Source organism: Glycine soja, chromosome 15 (genome assembly GCF_004193775.1).
Source record: "Glycine soja cultivar W05 chromosome 15, ASM419377v2, whole genome shotgun sequence".
Lineage (NCBI taxonomy): Eukaryota > Viridiplantae > Streptophyta > Magnoliopsida > Fabales > Fabaceae > Glycine > Glycine soja.
The window spans coordinates 592,359-620,315 of record NC_041016.1 but is presented as its reverse complement, the minus strand read 5'-3'; the positions used below and the strand labels follow the sequence as shown (position 1 = coordinate 620,315).

Below are 27,957 nucleotides of genomic sequence, written 5' to 3'. Positions count from 1 at the left end.
ATTATACCGGGCAAAAGATTGATATAATGGGATAAAATTTAATTATGCGGGTTATTAAACTTTCGAATTGACTTTTAACTAAATTCTTTTTTAATAGACTCTCTAGATAAATTCTATAAATTTTAAGTAAACTTTCGAATTTATTATTATCGAGTTAACGAGTTAGATAGTTAAAAATATTAGACCAAAATATAAGTCATTTTAAATTTGTTTTGTCTGTCTAGCATTCAATATACCTTCATTTAGTGTGTTATTCTTAAATACAAAATCATCACATTTAATAATATCAAACTTTTATCCTGCAATAACATCAAATCCTCAACCAGAATGATCTACCACCATTATTATAAGTTTGCTGGTTATTATCTAATAATGATGTATTATTAGTAGACTTGATTATTTAAATATTCTCAACTTTATAATTTTGTTTTGTTTTATTATATTTTTGAAGTGTTTAATTAGTATATTATTTATAAATACTTTGTTATTAATTTTTAGATGAAATAGACTCTTACAAGTTCACGAGTCAACCCTATGAAACTTTCACGTGTAAACTTTCGATTATATATAAAAATGATTTATCTAACAACAATTTTAACATCAAATGACAATCAAATATTGTGAGTAAAAATTAATTTTTAATTCAATTGATAATCAATAACAAAATATTGATATAATGGTGCCATATTTGACCCAAGACAAAATAAAAAATACTAATTTTTTCAATCTAGATTAAACACATGCCATCGGTAGCTTTCATCGTAACATTAAGCACTAATCTCATCATGTACAAAAGAGTCTGGTTTAAAATTGTTTTTGTTAGAGGAAATGTATTCATACTACATAATATAAAAAAAAGGTATAAATAAGATGGTTGATATGATAAAAAAGAAAATAGTGAATATAAATACTATCTAAATACAGTAATTATAATAACTACGAAATTTATAAGCTAATGAAAATATAAATTGTGCTCATATCATGCCATATAAAAGCATCACAAGTAATGAAGACAAGGCACAGATAAAAAGGGCTAATCGGCTGAAAGTAGGAAAGCTCAACTGATATTTTTATGCTTGATGTAAAATTTACACAATCGCATTGGGAATTGAAAAGTTTATTCTTTCAAGGGCATGAGCATGACCCAGAAAAGAAGGGGCAGAGGTTCCCTTTGTGAGGGACAATCCAAATCCCAAGGATTAGTGAGTTAAATTAAATAAAGCCACCCATCATGCCAGTGTGATTGAAGAAAAATCTGGAAATGCACTCTATTCCCTTCTAATCTTCTGTGGCGGGGTGCACCGCAGGCTCCGTGGTAGCACGATCATCAACGTAATCCTCACCGTTGATCTGATCTAGGACAAGCACAAACCCCATGGCAAAAGCCGCATCAAAACCAGGCTTAACGCAAAGGGAGAACACTTCCTTCCCAAGCACGACGCTGGTGGTGGGGTCCACTTTACGACGAATCTCAGCCACCGATTCTTTCGTCACATTGAAAACCGTGCAGCAACGCTGCGAGAAGCACCCATCGATCTGGTACTCCTCACCTGGGTTGTCGTACATCTCCACCGTCAAACTCGCACGCGACCGTCCTATGATCGACGCTCTCCTCACGCTGAAGATGGGTTTATCACCGTCCATTCTCTCCCCTTTGAAGCCTTCCCACCGTTGATGCAAACTCGGCCTCTGCAAGTCAATGAATCACCCACTATCACCTAACCATACATAATATACAAACTAGCAACACAATGGCCATATCAAATTATCAATATCCCACTTGAATTCATCTTTGCAAAATCAATCAAATATTTCGTACTAAAAAGTGCTTTCGAAAAACTAATACTAGTATCAACTAAACAACATGTTTTAGAACAACCTTAATTAAAAGAAGGGAAATTAGAGAATAGATTTCGTACCTTTCGACGAACGGTGAGGAGACAACGTCCGTTAGGATCCATGAGAACGAGTTCGTCTCTGTCGCGGGTGTCGGGCCCATAAGAGTCAACTCTGAACACGAGTTGACCTTTGCAATCGTAGACGGTGAAGCCATCGCCCGCGAAGAACAGAGAAGTTTTGAACACCGTGAGATGGATCTCTTCTTTGAAGACATATCCATGCTCCTCTTCCACCTCGCTCATATTTTCCGCAGCAGTGCCAGAAGCCATACAAAGGGTCATTGAATTGGATTGTGATGTGGGTTTCGTTTCCTATTTGTAACACAATATTTTATCAGTCTAAAGGAAAAGCAATATTATTCTCACAATTCAATAATCATCCATGATATGCAATTTATGCCACCAATTAATTAATAATTCGTAAAGTGGGGCATAGAAATGAAAGCATGCATGGGTGGGTTATATCTACCGCAAACGTGGGGAGAAAAAATATCTACAAAGATGATGCGACCGCACTTTTTTTTTTTTTTTTGCCACACTTTCACATTTAATCTCTTTTTTTTTTGTACACTTATACAGTTTTAGGTAACGTCAATGCTTTTTTAAGGAACGTTAATGTTTTTATAACATGGGATTTTAGTGGAAAAATGTATGTAAGTTATTATAATTTTTTCATATGTGTATTTAATTTCTTCGGATAAAAAATATTCATATTCTTAAATGTAAGTCTTAATGATTATATATTATTAGAGTAAAAAAATTATAATATCATCAATTTTTAAAATTAGTTATTATAATTTTTAAAATAATTATTATAAAAACTAATAAATTTATGATTATAGTACATAATTTATTTTCTTTATAGAGTTAATAAAATATTTTTACACTTTCAATCAATCAAAAATTATTCTTGACATAATTTTTAAGATAATTGTTGTGAAAAAAACTTACTATACAAACAATAGTTCATATTATTAAAACATAGTGTAAAAATATTTTATGTTTATGTTGTCAATATATAATATATTTTTTCTTTACATATTATATATTAATTCTCTTTAATTTTATTTCAATAAAATTTAGATGTGATTTTTATAGTAATTTTAGTATGCTTAATTAACATTTTATTTTTATAACCTATGTGATCTTGATTTTCATTATGAGATATCACAATAAATACTTTTTAAAAAAATTATGAATACTATAGGTTTGTTCTTTTATTCTACGAATATCTTTTGTGCATTTTACAGCACCTAAGCACCATAAATTAATGTTTGGAAAATATTTTAAAATTACGGGATAGCGCACTGAGCACAAATGTCTTGGTTGCCATTTTGTGTTTCGGAGTTTTGGTTGTCTTTTGAATCGTTATATGAATCAGTTTCCTTTGCCAATGTGGTCCCGTTGATTGACAAGAATTCTTGTAGGCTTAGTCGGTGTTACTTGTTGGTCGTCTTTACTTGTATGTTTGAAGAAGAAAAAATGAAATTAGGTAATATCGAATATCCTAATTCAAGAAAAAATTTGTCTACTATTACATTTATTTTGACAAAGACAAAAGGAAAAAATGAAATGTATGACTATCGTATTTAACTTCAATGTGCTCTTAGAATTAGAGTGCAAAAACATTTTATTTAAATAAATTTCAATTCTCTAAAAATATAAGATTTTTTGTTGTTTTAATTATTCATTGTAACCAATCTTCTCACCAAGTACAATTTGTCCATCTTGCTTTTATCAAATTTGGCCGCACGAACTCGAACTCATGATGAGATGCACACGTGAATACACATAATTTGATACTCAAGTTACTATCATAATATTGGTTGGAATATACTTAGTTTACATGAATATCTTAATGATTCATTTTTATAAAGACAAAATTAGATAATAATATCTCAATTTTTCTTGTGAGATAACATAAATAGATAAAATGTATTATTGTATCTTATCTTTTTTAACTTCTCATTTTAGGGGATATCTCTATTTTTCTAGTTGAAGAAAAAGTTTTTATCTTACCTTAATTATATATTTTGTAATTTTGTTTCAATAGACTTAAAGAAGTATCTGAAGTTAATCCTTGATAAAAAAAATAACTTTTTATTAGATTTTATTTTTTGACAAAATATCAAATTAGTTAGAATCTTTATTTTACTGGTGAACTAGAGGGTTATAAAAAAAAGGGGGCTTGAAGGTCATGGTAAATTAATAACCACAACCATCATGCGCGGAGAAACTAACAATCCAAGCACACTGCAATATGCAAAACTCCACCGGAAGTCCGGAACAATACACTTGTTCTCGGGAAGATACCTATTAACTGTAGCTAGATCCCATTGTTAGTTCAAATGTTTTGTGATTATCCTTTGTGCCTTTTTACAAGTTAAAATCTCGATCGAGTATTTTATTGCACTATATCTATATCATGCTAGCTTTTTATACTATGTATGTTCGTCGGATTCATTACTTTCACCGTCAACTGAGTTTAGGTGCCGTTATTTAAAAAAAAAAAATCTAAAAACACATAAAATAATAATTTATTTATCAAGAGATTTTAGTGAAAGCAAATTTTATTTTATTAAAATTATTAAAAAGCATTTTTATTTTTAAAACAATCATGATTACAAATTTTTTAGAAGCTATTAAAAAATACTCAAAATAATTGATTGTTAATCTATTTTTCAAAATTCTTTTTTTCATTTTTTAAATCAAACTAAATTGATTGTTGGGTGTTTGACCTATCAAAATTACTTTTGATGTAATTTTAAGAATTTTTCATCATTTAAAATTAGTTCAACTATTACTCTCATCAACTAAACTACTCTAGCCATGATTCTTCATGTGAAAGAACCTAAACCACCTAATTTTACTTTTAATCCCTTAAGAGCTAGACCAAGTAATTTGCTTTGAGACTAACAATGCATAAATAAAACTAATAGCATTATTTTATTCCTAGACATGAGTTACTTAGAAACTCTTTTAAGTTCATAGGGTAAAAACATTTCTCAGTAATTAAAATTCTATAACATACATGTAAATGGATAATCAAACTATAAACAAAACAATAAACTAAGAAAGAAAATAATAATATTGAAATAACATTAAATGGATAGTAAAGTGCATTGCATCAAAGAGTGTTTGGTATTCAAGCCCCCAATAATGAATAATTTAATCTCTCATAGTCACGAGAGGCTAAAAAACAAAAGATAAAACAAGAAAATGGAAGAAAAAAAGCTCCCAGAGTGGATTTTTTTTTTGCTTCAGAGCATGTTGTAAACGAACTCCCTCCAAAAAATAGAGTGTAGCCTTTTATAATCTTCAAAACGATGCACAATCATGCTTTCTAAAAATGTTTGTGCGCTAAGTTTGCATGTGCGCGTTGAACACACATGCAAAATACAACTGACTTAAATAACCATGCGTTAAGCATACAAGCACACATTTAATGTCATGCTTGATACAACTGGCTTCCAATTTGGCTTCACATGTTGAGCGTGCATTGGCGTGTTGCTCTAGTTCTTCATACATCTTTCATTCTTTTGTTCATGTATCCAAAAACTCTACAAAATAAAACAAAACACTATAAATTTACTAACTTTAACATTTTTAAGATAAAAACTCAAAAGAATCTTAATTCCTATCTTTTTAAATTAAAAGAATCATAAAAAGAGAAGAAATTATATAATTGTTATATAATTTAAGTGCACAAACTAAATATACATAACAATTATCAAACACTCATATAATACACCATATTTCTCACCTATTTTTCTTCTATATTTCCATTCATCATATTCTCTCTCTTGTGCCATATGCTCCCTTCTCTTATTTTTCAAGCTGAAAATAAGGGTGTAAATATGTTGATATAGTATAATTTTCTAGTGATAACATGAAATTATACAAGAATGAAGAGACAATTGACTAGGGGTGTAAAAAAATCGATTTGGATTGAATCGAATTATAATCAGACCTAAATCAAATTAACCAAACTGATTTTCACTTAAATATTTTATATTTAAAAAAATAGTTCAAAAATTAATTCGAAACTAATCCCAATTTAAAACTAATTTTTTAAAATCGGTTCGATTTTGAATCAATTTTTAAATCAATTTAATTATTTGAATATAAAATCGAATCAACTAAAATAATTTAAAACCAATTTGGTTGAATTTTTTTACTGAAATAATTTTCATACATCCCTACCATTATTGATGTACTGGCAGAGAGGGGGAACAAGGTGATTGGCATGCCAGCCTTTCCCCAGTCCCTACCACGCTCCTCATCTGTCATGAGATCCAACCCAAAAATTCAAAATGCTAATTAACCATAGAAAGTAGAAACCACTCTATCATGGAATGCCGCATAGTGTGTACGTACGCGACGGCTATCATTAAATTTCCTCAAAGTCAAAACCCACTACATTTCTACATGTCTGCCGCTATCACCGTTACAATTTGCTAAAACTAAAAGTCACCCACAAATATATTTTCCACAAGTCTAACAATGATCAAATATATAAATAGCTCTAAATGGATTCGATATGGAGAATCAGAATAGTGATACTAGTCAACAAATTAGTACTAATATATATAAAAAATGTTTGACATGGTCGTAGTAGTTTACGAATGAACTAAGTTGGTGCTGAGATAATGGAATTTGAGGATTATATTATCCATTCACACGGACACTCTAACACACGTAATTTCGCTCAAATAAGGAGAAAACAAATGAAGGAAAAATCGAAATGGATAACTTCATCATTTGAATGCTCGTAAAAATAGGAGAAGAGAGAACTTTTTTATTGAAGGGTATATTAGTTTAATCACTGATCGGCTGATCTAATAAAAAAAAATGATTTTGTTTCAGAAGTTAGTAACCTATTTTTACTTATCGTGCTCGTGGGCCCTTCGTTTGACTTGAAAACTTTCAATTGGTTTGATCTCAATCAATTTTTAGCTGCATAAACTCTATCTTTACGTGACGACTTTCAATTGGTTTAATCTCAATCAATTTAAAAATCTTTTACGCATGTATTCTTTGATTTCGTTTTTTTTATTACAGTATTACTCATCAACTTATTTAAATGTATAATTTTTTTATTTCGGCTAATAATTTGTTTGGATTCGGTTAATACAAATTTATTTAGCATGATAAACGAATATAACTTTGCCCATTTGATTCATACTATTCAAATCAAGCAATAATCGCATCTAAACAAAAGCAGTGGTTAACTAATAAAGCTTTTCAAAAGTAAGTTTATTTATATTTAAACACGTGTTTTTTTTTATTTTTTGGTACAGAAAACACGTATAAATGTGTTATTGATCTAATTTAAAATATTTAACGTAACTTTTTCCCGTTGTCTATCGTTAACTATATTTAGATTAGTGGACAAAGATTTGCCACATCGAAAGGTGTTACTAGTAGTGTTTAGAATTTGCCTATTTGGACTATCATTAAGCGAAAAAGTAGATTTCTCCTTGTGATTGGGTCGGTTGGGGAAAGTCTGGTTAAGACAAAAAAAAGTGGTGTCATGTAATGTAATTGTAATCTAAACACGGACTAGTTGGTGATGGGCCTACTTGCTGGGCTCCAAGAGACACCAACTTCTTCGTTTGATGGCAATATAATATATAATATGAATTTTATTAATGTAATTTTTTTATACTATCAACTAGTTATGAAATATTTTATGAATAATTTTTAAAGTAATTACTATAAAAAATAATAATTCTTAAATATATAACAAATAATGACTACAACAAAATCTTTAATTCTTTATATAGTCAAACATTCAAATTAAATTTACATAATAATTTATTTTCCATTTAAAACTTATTGCAGAAAAATGTTTAAAATAATTTTAGGAATTTATATGTTGACTCGACAATAACATGTTAAAGAAAATCAGATATCACCTACCACCTTGATAGCTTATATCTAATTACCAAACAAAGAATTGATATATATCCTTAAATATGTTGAAAAAGGTAGTTATCAAATTTTAGCACTAATACAGTCAAAAAAAGAAAACACTGTCAGAGGTAATGCATTATGCAAGTGGATGTTTAGATTCATGATGGATCATTCAAAATTAATTTGAATATCAACTAATGAGATTTTAAGTAAATCTCTACATATTTCATTTTATGATAATACTTTAAGTTAAAATAAATTTAAGCATTTTTTAATTATATAAAAAAATGTACACTGAATTTTACTATTAATTTCTTTTTAGAAAATATAAATCACGTCAAAATCAATATTTTTCAACAAAAACCAACTTTCTAAACTTAAGCATTGACCCAAACATACAGTATATAATGCACGATGCGTTTTTCTCATGCCAATACGATAGGCGTGCTTTACCGGTTTGGTTATGGGGAACCCAAATTAACACAAGTCAACCTAAACTTAAAGGGTTAGATTTTTATTTTTTTTTATCGGATCAAATTCGATCCAATTTATTAAAATTTGTTAAATTTTGGATTGGATCTTATAAGTTTTAATATCTAGATTCACTAACCTGACCTCCTAACATGTTAATTTATATTATTATTATTATTATGATATATTTTAGAATTTATAAAATCAATTATTATTATTATTATTATTAAGAATGAGATTGTATCTTGTTTTCTTATTTCTCGCGATTTCACTTAAAGAGTCTCATGAAATTAAGATTTAAACTTTTAGTTAGTTGTAGAATATTTATTTTGTTTTTTTAATTTATTTCAAACTATTTTAGATATAATTGAAATTTTAATTGTCCCATTTATTTTACTATTTGAGAACATTGAAAGTTTCAAATCATGGGACAATAGTTTTAGTTTTTGAATTTTTAGGCTTTTGGGTATGATAGTTGAGCTTATTTATTATATTTTCAAATTTTAAATTATGTTTAACATAATATATTAATATATGTGATGATGATAATAATAATGTAAAAGGTCGTATATATATCTGATTATGTTGTTAAATGATCGAGTTATATTCAGTTGGTACGAATACTCAATGAAATTAGATAATCTAGAATTGAATTTAACACCTTTTACAAAGATTCTCAAATTAAATATTAATTCATTTAAAGGATTTTGAAAACCCTTGGTTACCTTAATTAAAATCCTATTATTAAAGTTTTCTAACCCTAAAACTAATCAATTGAAAGAATTATTGAAATTAATCATCCTCTCTTAATTCTTTCTAGTTGAGATTAAGAGTCACTGATATATATATATATATATATATATACTTTAATTAATTTGTGATAATCTTCATTGTTTAGAGTGAGACTCAATTTTTTATTTTCTGTGAGAAATGGTGGTATCCGTGTTGTGTTTCTAGATTGTAAGATCCGTAAGGTAAATTCACTAGTGATTCCCACTAGGGCATCATGAGGTTAGATTTTCTCAAAAGTAAAAGGCCTACTATTGTAATACTGTGATTTTTTTTATTTTTTTTGTAACGAATACTATGATTTGATAGTAGAGAAAATTATAATCACAACTTGTGAATTTATGTAGATTATAATGATAATGATTGAACTTATATAAATTTGTCCCATATTCTTTCTATTCATCATTATTTGGCGTGAATCAAGTTTCTTCAATCCTTCTCCTAGTGAAAGGTAGCAAGGGAGAACTTAAATACAACATGGAAAAGATCAAATTGGTGGTACGGGAATGCGATGGCAACAAATGCCCCGGGCCAGACGGGTGTAATTTTAACTTTAGAAAAGCTTGTTGGGAGGTGATCAATGGGGATATTGTTAAAGCTGTTAAGGAGTTCCATTTTATGGTGTCTTGCCAAAGTTGTGGATGGCCAATGAAATTATACAGGACGCCAAAAAGAGAAAAAGATCATGTTTTGTCTTCAAAACTGACTTTGAGAAAACATACAATTCTATCATATGGTCCTTTTAGTATTATATGCTTCATCGTTTTGGTTTTTGCTCTAAGTGGATTCACTGGATTCGAGGTTGTTTAGAATCCTCAACTACGTCAGTATTACGAAAGAGTTAAAGAATATCAGAGGCTTGAGACAGGACGATCCCTTGGTGTCGTTCCTCTTTCTCATGGGTGACAGGGATTTATTTATCTCCTTACAATTCGCTGATGGGGAGGCCTTAATCCAGAATGTCCTTTCTCTCAAAGTAGTCCTCGTCAAATGCTTTGAGATAATATCTGGGTTGAAGGTCAATTTTCATAAAGTTAAGTTGACTGTTATAACTGTTTCAAATGAGACTTTACAAAGACTAGCGGTAATCCTAAATTGCCGGCTCATGAGTATGTTTAGATGAGGAAATTTAAAATTCAAAGAAATTTTAAATTTTAATAATTTCAAATACTTCAATTGAAATTATTTTATTTTCAAAATTTTGTGTTTGAATAAAAAAAAATTAAAATTGTGAAGGTGAAAGAAAATGAATACAAAGAGAAGAAAATATATGATTGGTGTACTTCCAAAGAGAAAAATATTGATGCGGCATGGGAAGTCGTAGGGGAATCAGCACACGACAACGTACACTACCATATCCGACCATTCAGTCAACGACGCAAGGCATGGTCCAAGCTCTCTGTGTCGGCGAGCACCTCCACCGCGTGATAGGCAGCGAAGACTGCTCCCCTGACTGGTGGGTGCAATTCTACGTATCCCCCTATGTCTGCACTCAATCGACGTTAGCTCAGACAATATTTTTTGAAGAAGAAGATCACCAGTGTGAGGGAAGAGTCGTGAGTTCTAGAACGGGATTTTAGGAACTGTGGAAGAAAGGATGAAGGTTTTACACAAATGTTTTGAAATGTTCTTCAATCAAGAAGAGAAATTTCAATTTCTCACCTTTTAGAAGAAAATTAAAATTCTACATTTTTAGTTGATTAAAATTCTGTTTTAAAATTTCAAAAATTTAAATTCTTTATGAAAAAACATCAAAATAATGAATTTTAAATTAAAAAAATTTAAATTCTCTGGAACAAATTACTTTTCTCAATTAAGATTCTCTGTCTAAACATATTGTTTAAGTTTTTTGGGATTCCGATGGAAGCTAACTATAGAAGGGCATATACATGGGTTCCGGTGACAAAAAAATTGAGGAAAAAATTCTCTTTTTTTTTTTTACCCTACGACATATGAGTTTAATCATTTGCCATTCTATTCCCTATTAATTAATCCGCTTTCTTCCCATCCTTTCTCTATTCAAAATAAAAACAGAGACAATATAGAACCAGTATTATATTAATGTTTGAATAGTACGGAAGTTGTCTGAACGAAGATTTTAATTTACAAAGAAATGTTTTTATATAATTGATGATTCGATTATTAGTTAAAAAATGAGAGAAATTTGGTAACTAGAGAGGAGTATGTAGTGTTCATACGACACAAAGGCAATTTCCTATATGAAGAACATAAAATCAACTAGGAACCAATCAATTTTCATTCAAAAGTTAACTAAACGACTTACAGCAAAGCATGCCGCAAGAAGAGCATGATACCACTATTTACAGGAGAATTCAAAATACCTGAGGCAGTGATCATCCTCATCCCTAGCTTGTTCTATTCCCTACGTACATAACCTAGGTATGCATATATAGCTTGGTAATTTGTCTCTAAAACAACTACAAAAGGCGTGCCTTTAGCCACAAAGGAGAAGAAAAAGGAAAGGAAAAGGGAAAACAAATCATCGATCGAGATATTTATTCTACCAATTCGGTCTCATTTGCATTATTGATTCTACACAGGGTATCTCACTCCTGCTACCAAAGCACGTTGCTGCTCTATCTGTACATAACCATATAAATATACGGTATTGTAAATTAGTGTTAAATTCTTAATCATAATAATGAAAATGTTGTAGCATATGACTAGTTAGCTTAATTAATTAAATGCAATGCAACATTACTTGGAACAGTTCATGCAATTTGTTCTTGAGATAGCAATATTCATGCTCCAGCATCTCCAACGCTCGCAAGCATCTGCAATTTGGCACGTGGATAATTGCAGTTAGCTTGCAATAATAAATAAATACACTAATTAATCACCTTACTTTTTGAGAATTTTTACGAGATATGATGCCATCAAATATACAGTTTGTATTGTTGAGATGTTACATTGTAACAAATGAATAAACTTTTTTAATTTTGTAGACGTTTTAGTGAGGGTGCGGGCAAGGCAAACACTGAAAAGCATTTTCTTTTTTTCATTTGTTGGGTTGATAAAAAGTAAAAAGAGTGGAGATATGCACGAATTTTGAGAGGAAGTTAGGTATCTATACCCAGCACGGTTGCTCTGGTCAGTAGCAGCACGAAAGGCAACACAGACGTTTGTGACTCTCTTGGCACCAATGCTTGAGCTGCTACCCATGAACTGATTCAAATGGATCCCCATTTTCTTGTACTCCCTTTCCATTCTGCAATTAATCATGCATACAATTAATTAAGTGGCAACATATAGTATTGAAGTCTTGTGCACTACTTAGGGCATTAGTTAAAAAATTATTTATTGTAAAAATCATGTGAAAGTATAAAAAAAAGATTATCAACAATGTAATTTTACGTATTTTAATAAAAAAAAATCTTATTTTAATTCTTTAACTAATGTTTTAAAAGACATTAATTAGGATTTGTCTATAATATATTAATCCAAATGTAAGAATAAAAAAAGAAAAATAATTAATTACAGCAATCCTCTGAGATTGGTGAGTAGCTTCTCGGACTCGTGGAAATAAATGTTGACGACCTCAGAGACGAAGTTAGGGGAGGCCTCATCTTGCAGCTGTTGAAGCTGCAAAAATTGCTCATCCAACACTCCCTGAATGCATGCATGCATGCATAGGCATGTAATTATTAACATACTCCACATACGTAAACTCGTCTATATATATACTTATAAAGTAGCAGCAGAAGCTATAGCAGAACTTAATTACCTGGTGGAAAAGAAAGGCGAGTAGACGGTTCATGTCGGCCCACAAGAGGTCCGCACCGAAACCAAGCATCCACAGAGAGAGACCCGTTTTGGCTAACTGATTAAACACTCAGATTAGGCAACCACACCAAATGAACAGAGCTAGCAGTGTAGTACGTACTCTATTAATAAGGGTAACGACTAGTACTAATTAATTACGCCAAGAACGTTACAAGAGGGAACAATGGAGACTTATAATGTCACACACACCCCTAAAGTTTCTTTCTTTCTATCGGGTTATGTGTTCCTGCAGCTTCTATTGCTGTCACGGGAATGCTAATACTCCTATTTAAAGCATTCCACGAGGACGAACAGCCACACAACAGAAATTTATAACTCTTGGTACTTTTCAGAATCATGATTAAGGAATTCAAAAATAAAATAAAGATAGTTAAAAAGTTCTCTTTTTTTATTTTAATTAGTACCAGTAGTTATGATTAGAATATTGGTTAAGATATTAATTAATAAATAAAAAATACTTACTTCAAAATTAAAATCATGTTAGAATTATGATACGAGTACAGTATAATACAATTTTAGTCTTTTTTATAAATCTCAATTAATTAATTTATAAGTTAATTTAGCTATTAACATTAATATTATAAAAATCAAATTAAATTTTCTATCCAATACTTTTCATAAGAATTAATCTAGTCTTCTCACTTTAAAAAATATGTAAACTTAACCTGATTTCAACTTTGGACGATAAAAAAATCATCATTAAATATTAAAAATTTAAACATAAATTAAATCCATTTATTTTTTAAAGTTAAAGGACTAAATTTATTGGGATGAAATTACTATAGAAACCAAAACTAAATTTAAGTGGAAGAACATGGACCAAAAATATTTTTTCTCAAAAATTTCCTTAAATATGAGGTCTTAATTTAAAAAATGATAAATAACTAAATTAACTTGTTTCTATAATTTTGATAAATTAGCTTAATATATTAAATCTTATAAAAAAATATGAAGTAATAAATAAATAAACATTTAATACCGACACTACATAAAAAAAATACTAATTAAAAGTAGTTAAAAGTTAGTGTTAGTAGTATATACCTGTGACCTGTGGCCTGTGGGTGTTAAATAAAGAAGGAAGGAGGCATGCAGTAGAGTGGGAGTAATCGAGGTGAATGTGGGGTATCTACCCTACCGGACCATATTTCTACAATACATGCCCCCAGGCCAAGGCGCGGTGGTGTTTTAGGGTTACAATTCCTCACCTTCTTTTCTGTTCTGATCCCCTCCCTTCGCGTGCGCCTCTCTCCTCCCTGCAACTCTCTGCACCCACTCCTGGGATTTAGTTTATTTGGTTCTATACTTATTTTTTTTATTTTTATGAATAAAAAAATAAAATTAACTAATATATTTTATCAATGAAAATTAGTTTTTATAACTTATATATTTGAGATGGGATGAAACATTTGATGTTGGTTAAAATTTGTTGCAAACTTTACAATCATACGTGGAAGCTGGTTAAATAAGAGTAGTGAGATTATATAATTATATGATTGTAAATAAATTTTAATTAATGATGTGTTAGAAATAATATGTAAGAAAGTGTGTATTGTTAGTATTTATCTTCAAATTTTAATAATAAAAATATATTTAATTTTAATGACCTTTTATGTATAATTGTAATGAAAAGCTCAATTGAAAATACAAATTAATTTATTTTCAGTAAGAAAAAAAAACTAACAATGTGTAATTTTTATACTACAGCTGTATATAGTTTACCTACAATGTATAAACTAACATGTAGTGTTAGGCTTTTAGCTGCCAACTTCACACTCTATGCTCCCCCTTTCTCTTATTTCGCTGGCTTAATTCATTTTTTTTCTTTCACTCATCTTGTTTTAGAGGAGAAAACAATGAAAAGGTGACAATAATGGACAAAATTTAAATATTATTTTTTCATTATAATCAAATCTTCACCCACCTATAAGATTAATGTATTAATGTAAGGTCTAACTGCATTTAAAAAACGTTTTATTTAGAATAAGATTAATTTTTAATTCAATTAATTAAAATATCAGTGTTCTCCGATCGAGGAAAAAAACACCTTCACCCACCTGACTAAATAAAAGCCTGGACTGTGGTTGGCTTGAAGTCTAGGTCTGTACACAGAGGATAGCTAAGGTGATGGTGGCTACTGCTATTAAACAAGTTTGTGGGTGACAGGTGGTGTATTGAAAAGTTTGTGCAACTTATGAACGGGAAACTTTGTTCTGGAGAGCATGAAATGGGTAGACTTTTAACTGATTGATGGCCTAAACAGCAAATGTGGCAGCACTTGAAAAAAAAAAACTTATTTATTGATAATTATTTTTGTAACATTTTAGTTTTTTTTTGTCATATAAGTTATTTTATTAATGATAATAGATAAAAATTAACAGAGAAATAAATTTATTAAATTTTTTTACTTTCAAAAATTAAAATTTTAATTTTTATCTTTTAAAAACAAATTTATAGGTGTTTAGAGCAAGAATGACTACTTCGTCTACTTATTATGTTTACTTTTATCTCACGCATGCAAGCGTTAAATATGCACTTTAATAACCGTACAGTGTGAATGCAAAACCAATCTTCGGTATGGGTTAACGTCTACTTTAACTTGGTTTAGTATAGTACTAGTACTGAGAAGCATGCATGTTAATTGATTAATTATAGATACCTCGAAATCCTTGCCTGAAAGGCATACTTTGTTCATAGTCTACTGACGTAAGCAAACTACTTAATTGCCTAATAAAGTCTTCATCCAATGTTGTTTGCAGTCAGATTATAACAGCTAATAATGAGAACTTAAGCTAATATTACTTACATAATTACTACGAGTGTATATGACACATGATTATGATAGTAATATGAGTTGTTATGTATATATTTATAGAGTAACTACTTATATATAAGTAAAAAAAATTATTTTATGTCTTGAATTTAAATATAAATAAATAAATAAATAAATTTTATTATTATTTAATAATATTATTTTTAAAAATATTTTGCATTTAATTATAATTTTATTTTTACGGATTTTATTTATGATATTTAATTCTAAGAAAAAATATTTTAAAATAATCTTATATTATATTTAAGATTAATAAAATTAAATAATTTCAACTAATTTTCATAAGTAATCAAAAAATTATTATTTTTACTTATATGTGAATCTAAAGATGGAATACGTCTACACTTTTTCTTTAGGATAATTCTCAGGGAATGGATGTATATTCTTGTGAGTATCTTTAAAAAGATACATCATATAAATCCTATATATTATTTGGTATTGCATGCTTTCAAGGATTTATATTTATATATATTAATTTTTGTTTAAGGCTTTCAAATAAAACTAGTTAAGGCGCCAAGAGTTCATGTGTATAATTTTGGGTCAAGTGATTAGGTGGACTGTAAATCCTCATGTACCAATATTGTACTCCATCACAAGAAAAGATTAACGTAGCAATACCTTTGTTATAATGCTCATATGTATAGATGGAAGCATGCTTTGTATTGACGTAAGCAGGCCTGATAAATAAAGCATCTTAAAATTGCAGTTTAGGGGAAGTACTTTTGAGGCGACTATACCAATGTTATAGTTAAAATTATAAACGATACTTAATTAACTGTAGTCCATAGACTTCATAATCGAGCCAACTTTTTGCTCTCCCGTGCTTATTTACAGTGACCATTATTCCATTCGTTCCAACAACCAATATATGCCTTTTGTCCTGTCTTTATTATATGATTTTTGTTTCATTTCCTTTTTGGTTTTCGAAATTCTAAATGAGTTTTTGTTCTCTAGGAGTTTAAAGTTAAAATATTGTCATTCTTTTACTCTTCATTTCCAAATATTACACTATTCTCTCCATTTCAAAATAATTGTTGTTTAACATTTTTTTTCTCAAAGATTAAGAAAATAAATATTTCAACAGAATAAGTATTAATATTTATTATAAAATAATTTTATTAAAATATACTTATTTTATTTTTAATAAGTGTATTATTAAGTATTTCAAGATAATAATATTTATTAGATGACAAAATTAAAATAGATGTTTAAATATTTAATTAAAAAATGAAAATATCAATCAATTTAGATTATTTTTTTCAAAAACTAAAAGCAGAACCATTTTGAGACAGAGGGAATAAATTATAGTATTAACTTGTTTGTTTAGGGTATATGGTGATTGAGTTGCAAAGGAAAGGAAGAGCTGGTGGTTTCGATGCTCGAGGTTGTTGTCTTCTAAGTTTTTAATTACATGGTGTTATAGTACCTTTTGTATACCAGATACCCACTCCCTTTCTTTCCCTTTTTGTTTAGTCTTTCCAAGAATCTGTTGAGTTGTTGCCTCATTCAGACCCTCTTGCACTTGTTGATTTATGTACTTTATCATATTAATGTTCCGATAATATTATGATATTTAATTAAGCCACGATAACTCTCAAGCTTTTTGTGATTATATATGTGTTAACTCTCAAGCTTTTTATGATTATATCTGTGTGAAATATAAAAAATTCATAAAATTACTAATATTTAAGGTAGTATATGCTTATATTTAAGGTAAAATATGTTTTTAGAATTCATAAAATTCATAAAAAATTCATAAAATTACTAATATTTAAGGTAAAATATGTTTTTAATTTTTATACTTTTGATCAAATTTAATTTTAGTCCTTTGTAATATGTTAAAAATTTAAAGGGATGTCGCGAAAAGGATATATAAACGAAATAAATAAATTTTTAACATTTATAGTCATATTAAAATTCACATTTAATGTCATCTAATAAATATTATTAATTTTCAATACTATTTAGCAAGCCTTCTTCTCACCACATTTAATTTAATGTCATCTAATAAATATTATTAATTTTCAATACTATTTAGCAAGCCTTCTTCTCACCACATTTAATGTCGATCAATTAAAAATTTAAAATAATAAAAAATTAATAATCCATTCAAATAAATTTTATACCACATTTTACATAAAATATATAAGACACATTAAACCGTATTTTACATAAAATATATAAGACACATTAAACCACATTTTACATAAGACATTAAATTTACAGGTCCTCCTTTTCACTTATATATTATTCAATTTTTTTTAATTTTTTTATTCTTATCTGATATAACTCTCCATAGAAGAGAGTATTACAAAATAAAATTGTGAATTGTAAAAATTTATTTCCATTTACAAGCTGAGGATCAGAATGAGAGTTATTCATAAGATGTTAATGCACAACTGTGATAGCTACTAAGAATATATTTATTTATTGAGGGAATTAACTGAGAAGACTTTTTCTCCTCCCCCATGATTTTTGCATGAGCATTCTCCCTCACTGCATCCTAATTGGACATCCAATTTCTCATCTCGATAATACTAATATGTCATAGTTTCATCGATATTCAATCTTTTCATCTCAATAATATCATCACAGTTTGCACATGACTTGGTGGAATAGGTATGAACCACCTTCTGACCTTCAGTTTTGCCCGAGGACTGTGCCTGACCCATAAATGGCTTGACTCCAATCAAAATTTAGAATCACTAAGCAAAGCATATTCCACTTGAGTCAAACACTTTTCATATGTAACATTTGTGCATTATTATGCAGCCAGTAATTTTCTCAATGTTTCATAAACAAGATGTTACCAACGAAACATGGAACGTGCAACTAACATCGATTGAGTCCAAAGGAGTACTACTGTATAGTGTATATTAATATCTATAGATATTCTTTAGGATCACACCATACATGTAGCAACAGACCTATTTTACTAATTTTCCAAAATGCTCAGTTCTCATGACAGATTAAGCAAAGCTCCAACTGGGCATGAAACTGAGCTTGTTACAGATCATCAGAATCTGATGATAGCATAGAATGTCTTGTAACTCTAATTACATCTGTAAGTGAAACAACCCCCACGAGCAAACCTTCATGATCCACCACCCAAACTCGATGAACATGCCTAGTCACTGCCTTTTCAATCACCTCAGACAAGGGTGATTCGGCAAAGCAAGTGACAAGCTCCCTTCTATTGATCTGGGTGTCCGATTCTGTGTACAAAGGACTCGATGCAACTTCTTCAGTGAATGCTAGTGCACTTATTCCCAACCATGATTTCAGCGTGGCTACGTGGCATCCCCTCAAATCAGTTGCAGAAAATGTACCAATAAGCTTCCTGCATCTGCCCTGCAAAATCGTACGTGATACCAAAATTAGGAAGGAATATAAGATAACAATATTATTAGATTGTTAGACAAATGTTAACAAGTGCCTAAGAATATTAGGTAAGGAACTAAAGGTATAAAGACGGAAAATTTTAGGGTATTGGTTAGGCAACTTAAGATATATGAATGATTTTAATTATTAGGAGATAGAAATAATTGTTCATAATCTCTTTTTTACGCTCTTCATATTTTTCCTTTTTAGTTCCTTAACTAATTAGGAACTTAGTTAGCAAGATCCTTGTTATGATAGAAGAAGGCCAAAAGGGCATGGAGATCCAGAATTAATGAGAGACTTGCATTTATATGCTGCTTGTGATCATCTTGACCGACATCAGAGGCTCTAACAATAGGAACAGCATTTAACATAGCGGCCTTTAAGCACTTAATGGCATCCACGAGTTTTGTGCGGTCAGTGATGGCATAAATCTGTTCAGTGTCGGCCCCCAAATCTTGAACAGAACGAGAGAGAATGCTCTGCAGTTCACGATCAGCTTCACCAGCACGATCATGCAAGAACCTAAGCACATCCATCTGAGTCAGCATTTGGTAGCTGGAAGCAGACTCTACAAGTTCCACCCCAGCTGACATGTTCTCCGCCTGCCCATCTACCGGTACCATAGCACGATGCACCCCTTTGCTCAACACTTCCATACAATCTAGCAGACTAACACATAAGGTATAAGATTGGTAAGATGGTTAAGAAAGAAGGAAACTGAAACATAGCAGGTGCAGATCCGATCCTTGTGCTGTAAAAACGAACAAAACTAATCATTAATATTTGTCCGATAAAAAATTGCAATTAAAAGAATAAATTGATTTTTTGTGTCAAGCAAATAATTTTAGGTGAATATTTTCACCACTTAAAATGTGTCTGCCAACACATCTTACTAATATGATAATATCAGATCAGGTAAATATATAAAGTTATATATACCATCATTTTTTATTGGTTTGGTTAACAATTTACAACCACAGCTCATGAAGATTAAAAACTCTATAAAAATTAACACTAACAATACGCTAATAATATGAAACATTGTATTGTATATTACACTATGCTGAGTGTTATTGAGACAACTTTATAGTATTTGTAAGAAAATCCTAAAAGTCGTAATACCAAAGAAAGATTCTTTGGATATGCTGTGTAGGAAATGAATGAGGTTGATGACAAGTTAGTTAAATAACCTGGTATTAGGATTGAGAGTCCACAAGGTAAGACCTTCAAAGGAGTGGCCAATGATGGAGGAGACAGGGTCAGACATCTTTTGATCAAGGTCTTTGGTGATATCATCGCCACCACCCAAATGGTCATCACCAGCGATGTGGGCCACAATGTCAAGCATAGTCACCATCCCTATGTAGTGCTTCCGTACGTCTCCGGTTTGCTTATCAGACTCCACGATCATGGAACCTCCGGCTCCGATCCATTTCCCCGGCGGCGCAGCCACCGGCACCGCCACAACCTTGTTCGCTACCAGTGTAGTCATTGTGTGGGCCAGCGACGCCATGTACGGCACCTCCACTAGCCTCTTCTTGTCCACCATCAAATCCCTCACCTTCTTCTCCTTTAGTTGCATACTTCCACTGCGTTGCATGTTGATTTCGCCACCGAGCTTCGCCTCCTGCATAGCTTTGATTTTACTTTGATCGCAAAAAACTAACAAATGCTTCTTGGTGCAAAGATGTGTACTGATGGGAAAACACAAAGCCAGCATCAAAGATATGTAAGCATTTTAGGAAAGCAGTGGTTTGGATATATATCAATGTTTTGGCTCTAATTAATTCCTTTCTTTTGATGAGTGATTATACGTGTAGTCTTGTGAGATATGCAATGTTGTGCATGCACGTTCTGCTCTTGCCGTCTGTGTTTGTATATTACATGACTCATCAAATTAAGGCCCATGTTATGCCGACAACTTTATTATCGAATTTTTGTATTGTTTTTTGGTATACTTACGTCCCATATACTTTTCAGCACCACATTTTTGCGTCGGTGTAAACTATATTTATGTTTCTGTAATTCAATATATATTGCAAGTACTTCCATTAATGCTTCAAAATATAAAAAAGTAGGCTTGATTAAACTTTTTATGCAATCATCTTCCACACTTTTGCAAATTTTATTACAAAACTAAAAAAAAAAATCACATTTGATCCCTCAACTTTTAAAATTTCGTGCATTGTCACTTGATTTTCAAAATTTAGCACATTTTGTGTCCTATAATATTTTTTTTTATTTAAGATCACAGGTATTTTTTTTTTGTTAAAGACAATTTTGTTGAGTGAAGTAGAATTATTAAAATGTAAAATTTTTCTTCTAAATACTTAACACAATTGTGTATATAGGATTTAAATTTGAGATCTTTAGTTAAGTTGAAACAATTATACACTAATTATTTCCTGTAATATTATAATTAATCATTTTTTAAATTAAATAGTAAAATACACAATTTTAAAATGTAGGCAGAAAAATATGAAAAATAACAGGATGGATAAAATTTTGAAAGTTGAATGATAAAATGTGACAATAATTTACTGATAAAATTTACAAAAACGTCAACGATGGGCGAAAAAAAAGTACAATTAACCTTATATTATTGTATTGTTAACTAACTATTTTAAAAGTTTAAACATATTGAGCTTTCAACAAACGCGGCTAGCAGAGCGCAGCTTTAGGTTTTGAACCTAAATTAATTCATTATGCATGCCAAAAGCAATCCACGAAAAATAGAAATAAAACATGTTTTCATGATAGTTTAGTAAGAACGTCATTATCGATCATGACATTTAGTGGTGTAACTAATTATAATATTGAAGATATATCATATCCTTTGTCATAAAACAAGTTAGCTTGCAATTAAGCCAATCATATAGTAGACGTTATCACTAGGAATGTTTCAAGAGAGACATTGGAATTATTATATATGCTGAGCAAACCCGGTTATTCTTCTACTAGCAATATATGATGCAAGTACTTCCAAGATATTTTATTTGCCTTTATGCCTTTATTTTTATTACTATCATTTAGGACAACACATACGTACTGATGATATTGTTCAATACAATGTAAACTAACACTAATTTTAATTAGACCTGGGTTCACATTAAGAGGAGAAAAAACGAAAAAGGGATGATAGATTAACAAAGTTCTAACTAACAGTCTCCCACGAGTCACCTAGAATTAATACATTAATAAGAGAAGTTGCAACTAAAATTGTAGCACGATTATTTTTCTATATATAGCTTTCTGTTTAGCATTTAAGTCATTTTTGAGCTAAAAGGTGAACCACGAGTTGAGTGCATTACATACTTTTTATGTGTACTTTTATCTCACACATGCAAGCGTTAAATATGCACTTTAAGACCGTACAGTATGTATGCAAAACCAATGTTCGGTATGGGTTAACGTCTACTTTAACTTGGTTTAATACTAATACTACTACTGAGAAGCAAGCATGTTGATTAATTATAGATACCTCGAAATCCTTGTTTGAAAGGCATACTTTGTTCACAGTCTACGGACGTAAGCAAACAACTTCACTTAATTGCCTAATAAAGTCTTCATCCAATGTTGTTTGCAGATTATATATAGCAGCAAATAATGAGAACGTGCTTAAGCTAATTCTAGTACATCTTTACTTACATAATTATATAGTTAAAAAAATCATAGGTGAAAACAGTAACCTTTGGCACATTTTTAATAATACGAGTTATTAGTAATTTTAATTAATTCATGAATGGTAGACTCGTTCATTATAGGGCAAGTGATTATTATGATAATATTTCTTGTTGTGTATGTATTTATAACGTAAGTCTATACTTTTCTTTAGGATAATTCTCAGGGAATGGATATGTACTGTCGTGTAAATGAGTATATTTAAATAATTCCTTTTTCTTTTTATGAGTGATTATACGTGTAGTTCTGTGCAGCGAAGATTTACACTTATTTTTCATTTTAATAAAATTATACATATTTATTTTAAAATTTTATATTTTACACCTCATAATCTTATATATTTGAATCCTTTAACCTATTTTAATGTGAAAATAAATAAATATATGCTCTTAGTTTAATAAAATTATAAATATTTATCTTAAAATTTTATATTTATATTTCTTATTTTTAGGTGTTTAAACTCACCATCTCATTTTCTCACTTTAATTATATGTTTAATATTTGTATTTGTTCATGAATATGATAATTATTATTAAATTTATTTTTTAAATTGATTAATTGTCCCACTAGTCTCGAATCAGATCCGTCACTGTTCTTGTGAGATATGCACGTTGTGCTCTTGCCATCTGTGATTGTATATTAAATGACTCATCAATTTAAGGCCCATGTTATGCCGACACCTTTATCGAATTCTTGTATTGTTTTTTTTTTTTTAAATTCTATCGATTATATATATAAGCATCAGATTTTGATATTAGTTTTATAATACTTAATGACGTATACATATACGGGCAGCTTTACTAAATCAGTTTCCCTTTATATATAGTCAATTTTTTTTATAATTAATGAACATTTTTATATTTCAAACAGGAAGAGTCCAAAAAGATAAGGTTTTCTTGTATGGAGGCCTAGTGAAGGAAGTTCAAACTTTATCTCAAAGTCAGAATAGAAGAGAAGGAATCAGAAAATGTATTGGAAGAGGATAGAGGCCCATGAACACTGAAAAAAATATTAAACTTTGCATTTGATGTTTTACGATAACTATATTATACATTATTTTTTATACCATGATATTCTTACATTGTTTTCTTTTGGAAAATAAATTAAGGGGAAAAAAATATTCCACCCCTTCGATTTATCTTTATGCTCCTCCTAATAAAGAAATTTTTAATTAGAGCAGTGTGGCACGTTTGCCATTTAACAGAACGTGTGTATTACTGTTGTTACAGCAAAATTTATGTACAAAAGTTTATGTTAAAAGAAAGTTGTAATTACAGCTCCTTGATTCTGAAAAGAATCCCAATGGGCTCGACTACCATACCCGATGATGGGTTTGCGAAGCCTGAGTGGACTGAGGCTGAATGATAATGGGCTTAGTGGGCTGGTCCATGGTTTGGAGGATGAATAATAATTGGGGACTTTGCTATCAGTTTCGGCTGCCAACAACAACGTCTCACGTCACATACTTACATCATGCTCAGTGGGACTAGCTACTTGTAAATATTCAAACCAATCTGAGGAAGGAAAAACAACTTTATTAGTGCATCCAATATCTCATAAAGAGTAAATACTAGTTTCTAGTGTTCCTTTGTTTACCTGTCTGCTATTATTACCTTTCGATTATTGAATAACATAAAATCTGTTATTGATAAAAAAATTTAATAAGAAATCGATCAATTAATTATTCAAGTAAAAATAAATAAATCAAACTCTTTTCCTCAACTTAACTATACACCTCAATTTATAAAAAAGTTAAATAACGATTTTTCATTAAAAGAATTGAAATATACGAATTGGTTTTTTTATATTCAATGGTATGCTGAAATTGCCTCGTGTATAGAAAAATGTAAATGAGAGATAGTATGCTTGAATAAAGATCCGAAGTAAAATAAATAAGTAAGTAAAAAACACCTGAACAGAGATATGATAACGAAGGAAGATTAAGCAAATTAAAGCTGGGTAGAGTTGATGTATATGCTTTAAATAATTTTTGGTACGCATGTTGTGGGTGTACATGAGGAAGTTGATGGCGTAATCGGTGTGTGGATATACAGAAAATAATGTCGAGATGAGAGAAACCGCGCAAATGTGATGTGATATTCATTTGCTTTCTGGTCCAGTGTAATGAAATGAATGCTGAAGGAAATTATTGTAACTTGGGGTTCACGTTGGAAAAATCTTATATGCAATTATTTAGGTGTAATTTTTCTGGATGGCTTATGTTTAACATGCCTATATAAAATAAACTTATTTATTTTATCAAAACTATTTGAAATAATTTATGAAAAAATAGCTAACTTACAAGTTGTTAATTTTTTTCTTCTTCTCAATTTTATTTTTATTATTTTATTTAAAATTTTATTTTACTTTTTTATTTAATTTAAAAATTCTCTTATCTTTTTTGTTTGATGTATGAAAAAATCCTTATTATTACATATACACCATAGTTAACTCGTTAATCTTCATCAATATTTCTTAATATTAATTTTAATTTTACCATTTAAAATGATAAATTATTAGAAATAAAATTCAAATATTAAATATATCATTTAACTTTTATTAATTAATTTTATCAAATACTTTAATTTTATAAGAGTTAACTTATAAATTTTCTGTTAACTTCTATCTTTACACATTAAGGAGAAAGTGTTTTGATTCATACTTGCATGGCACGGTGATATATACAGTTTAGAAAAATGATTTTCGTTTTACCTAGGATAATTTTTGTTGAAGGGTTTGATGGATGAAATATTTGGTTTTGATTTGAATTATTAAACGGTATAAGTCTGCTACAGGTCAAGGCAACTAGTTTAAAAAATTGTAGGACAACTCATTTCAGCATGTCTTAGAGGACAACTCGCATCCCTGACAACAATCATTGAATCATCATAGGCCTACCTAGTTAGGAAAATCATATTATATAGATATAGCATACAATGCCTTAAAACAGTGCCACCTTCACCTGTCACACTGAACAAAACCCGCAAATAAGGTCAAATTATTTATCCAATCTCATGTAACCTAACAAAATTTCTAAATGTTATAATATTGTTGTTGTAGTTTAGTAATTAAAGTATCTTTTATTGTGTTACAGTTAATGATCACACTAAAATTAAAATCTAAGATCTCAGGCATATTAATCAATTAACTTTTAATTATTAGACCGATCCTAATAATTTTGTATATGATCATTATTCATAACATTTGTTGCGAAAAATGCTTAAATGGGAAATTAACCATAAATTCTTGCATTTATGGAAAAACAAGTATCCTTGAAATTTGACATGTTGTAGATTTTAAAATTTTTGGTAAATTGTTCTAGAATATATACATGTGAATTTTTTACTTAATGCATAAAAAAAATTAAAATAAGAAGGATTAAAATCTAACATTTTATGGTTTGCTCAATCTCTATATAATATATTGATGAAAAAATATTAATTAAAAAATATAGTTATCAGAATTGTATAATCAAATCATATATTAGTTTTTCCATGTAGAGGACTTAAGGAGCAAGGAGTAGCTAAGTTCTTTTTAAAAGAAGTTTATGTCCTTTTGTAGCATGTGAAGGAAAAAAATAAATTCATTAGTGTTCTACAACTTCCTATCTGTATGCCTACATATATGTTTATTTATCTTTTTATTCTCTAACAAGCAGTGTGACAAATTATAGCTGCCAATTTTTTTTTCTATGTATGCTTACGCATCTAAACGAAAGTGCAGAACAAAGACAACTATGTATCACTTGACTTTACCTGTCAACGTACAGTGGAAAAGCGCCGCCAACAAGCAAGTATTGTCCAACACTCCAACCAGTGGAAATTAATATCTAAATTATCAATATGAAAATATTGACAAGGTCATCTTATGAGATTATTCAAGCAAAATTTTATCGTTTACAAGGTAATGAATGATTGGTTGTTGAATAATTTGTTTATTAACTATAGTTTAACGATAAAATTGAACTGAAAAGAACTGTTGGAAAAACAAATAGGAATAAAGACGTCTTACGTTAATGATAGACATGAATAAGTAAGTTAACATATAAATAGGAAGAACTATATTTGATGTTTATATAATTTATTAGTTGTTTTCTGCTGATTGAAAAATATATAAGTGAAAAAGACTCATAAATTAACTAGTGTTAGGCATTGACAAACCTATGTACAATTCAAAGTTTACAAATGTATTCTTGACTTTTGATAAAAAAAAATAAAAAATAAAATACAAGTAACTACTAGTTAGCCCCCCTGTCTCATAAGAAAAGAAAAGAAAGTTAGCTTCCTTGTCCTCGGTGACCCAAATTCCTAAAATAATTATCATTGTATTAGGTCTAGTAAAAAGAATCAATCTCTCACAATTAATATGATGCATGGTGTTCATATTTAATATTCAAGCGGCGTTGTTTGAACCAAATTATATATGTTTAAAAAAATATATTCATGAAGAAAAAAAAACACATTTATATAAACTTAAATGCCTTGAGATTATTTTGGATTAGATGTATTGTAAACTTCACTTATATATAGTATTAAGAAAAAGTTTACTAATACCATAATTTACTGATGATATGTTATTATGGGGATTCCCTATCTTTTAATAACAAATAAGTTTAGCAATCTTGCCTTATAATAATGTATGTCGATGTTTCTCCAACAGTTTTACAATAAAGTACAAACTTTTACCTATGATTCTTATGAAGTTAAAAGTAATCAATCATGAAGATGCTGATTGCTTGAATTCAATTTACTAAGGGTTTATTCCATCAACAAATTCCATTCATGATTCAGTCATAAAAAATTTCGTAATAAAAGTTTCCGCAACATTAATGAGTTCTGCAGTATGTACTCACCCTCATTTGACTTGCTTGAGCTTGAAGTACTACCCAGTGTATCATTATAACTAAATTATAAGTGAGCATTTGATAGTATTATTTTACCTGTAGGACTCAGAACCACTCGGTTGAAGGAATAGTTTTGCAATGCCTTCAATACACCGACTTTCAAAAGACATCATTGGTTGATTTTATCGTGTCGTTCGCTCTAATCCTAAGCCACGAGGCACACTTCATATAATTACTAAATCCATTAATCGTGTCTTACATATCCTATGGAAGGAACATTTATACTATTATTATTTTATAATGTTATCTGATCATGGCTTTCTCATTGATCCTACCCCAAG

The 27,957-nt window shown here is 29.7% G+C and overlaps 3 protein-coding genes across 3 annotated transcripts; all 3 read right to left on the bottom strand.

The window, feature by feature from the left end:
• Nucleotides 1–953: 953 nt before the first annotated feature.
• On the bottom strand, nt 954–2,254 carry LOC114386503 (protein LURP-one-related 5). The gene is made up of 2 exons (XM_028346518.1): nt 1,920–2,254; nt 954–1,689 (listed from the first exon to the last, which is right to left on the bottom strand). Exons 1-2 carry the CDS (start codon nt 2,178–2,180, stop codon nt 1,279–1,281), a joined length of 672 nt encoding a protein of 223 aa, XP_028202319.1. The 5' UTR covers nt 2,181–2,254; the 3' UTR covers nt 954–1,278.
• A 9,040-nt stretch (nt 2,255–11,294) lies between these two features.
• Nucleotides 11,295–13,101, bottom strand: LOC114386420 (pseudo histidine-containing phosphotransfer protein 6-like). The gene is made up of 5 exons (XM_028346428.1): nt 12,820–13,101; nt 12,574–12,704; nt 12,169–12,303; nt 11,797–11,869; nt 11,295–11,675 (listed from the first exon to the last, which is right to left on the bottom strand). The coding sequence occupies exons 1-5, from the start codon at nt 12,886–12,888 to the stop codon at nt 11,628–11,630; spliced, it is 456 nt and encodes a 151-aa protein (XP_028202229.1). The 5' UTR covers nt 12,889–13,101; the 3' UTR covers nt 11,295–11,627.
• A 5,332-nt stretch (nt 13,102–18,433) lies between these two features.
• LOC114387498 (SNF1-related protein kinase regulatory subunit gamma-like PV42a) lies at nt 18,434–20,834 on the bottom strand. Its single transcript, XM_028347697.1, has 3 exons — nt 20,283–20,834; nt 19,395–19,761; nt 18,434–19,059 (listed from the first exon to the last, which is right to left on the bottom strand). Exons 1-3 carry the CDS (start codon nt 20,810–20,812, stop codon nt 18,715–18,717), a joined length of 1,242 nt encoding a protein of 413 aa, XP_028203498.1. The 5' UTR covers nt 20,813–20,834; the 3' UTR covers nt 18,434–18,714.
• Between the last annotated feature and the right edge of the window lie 7,123 nt (nt 20,835–27,957).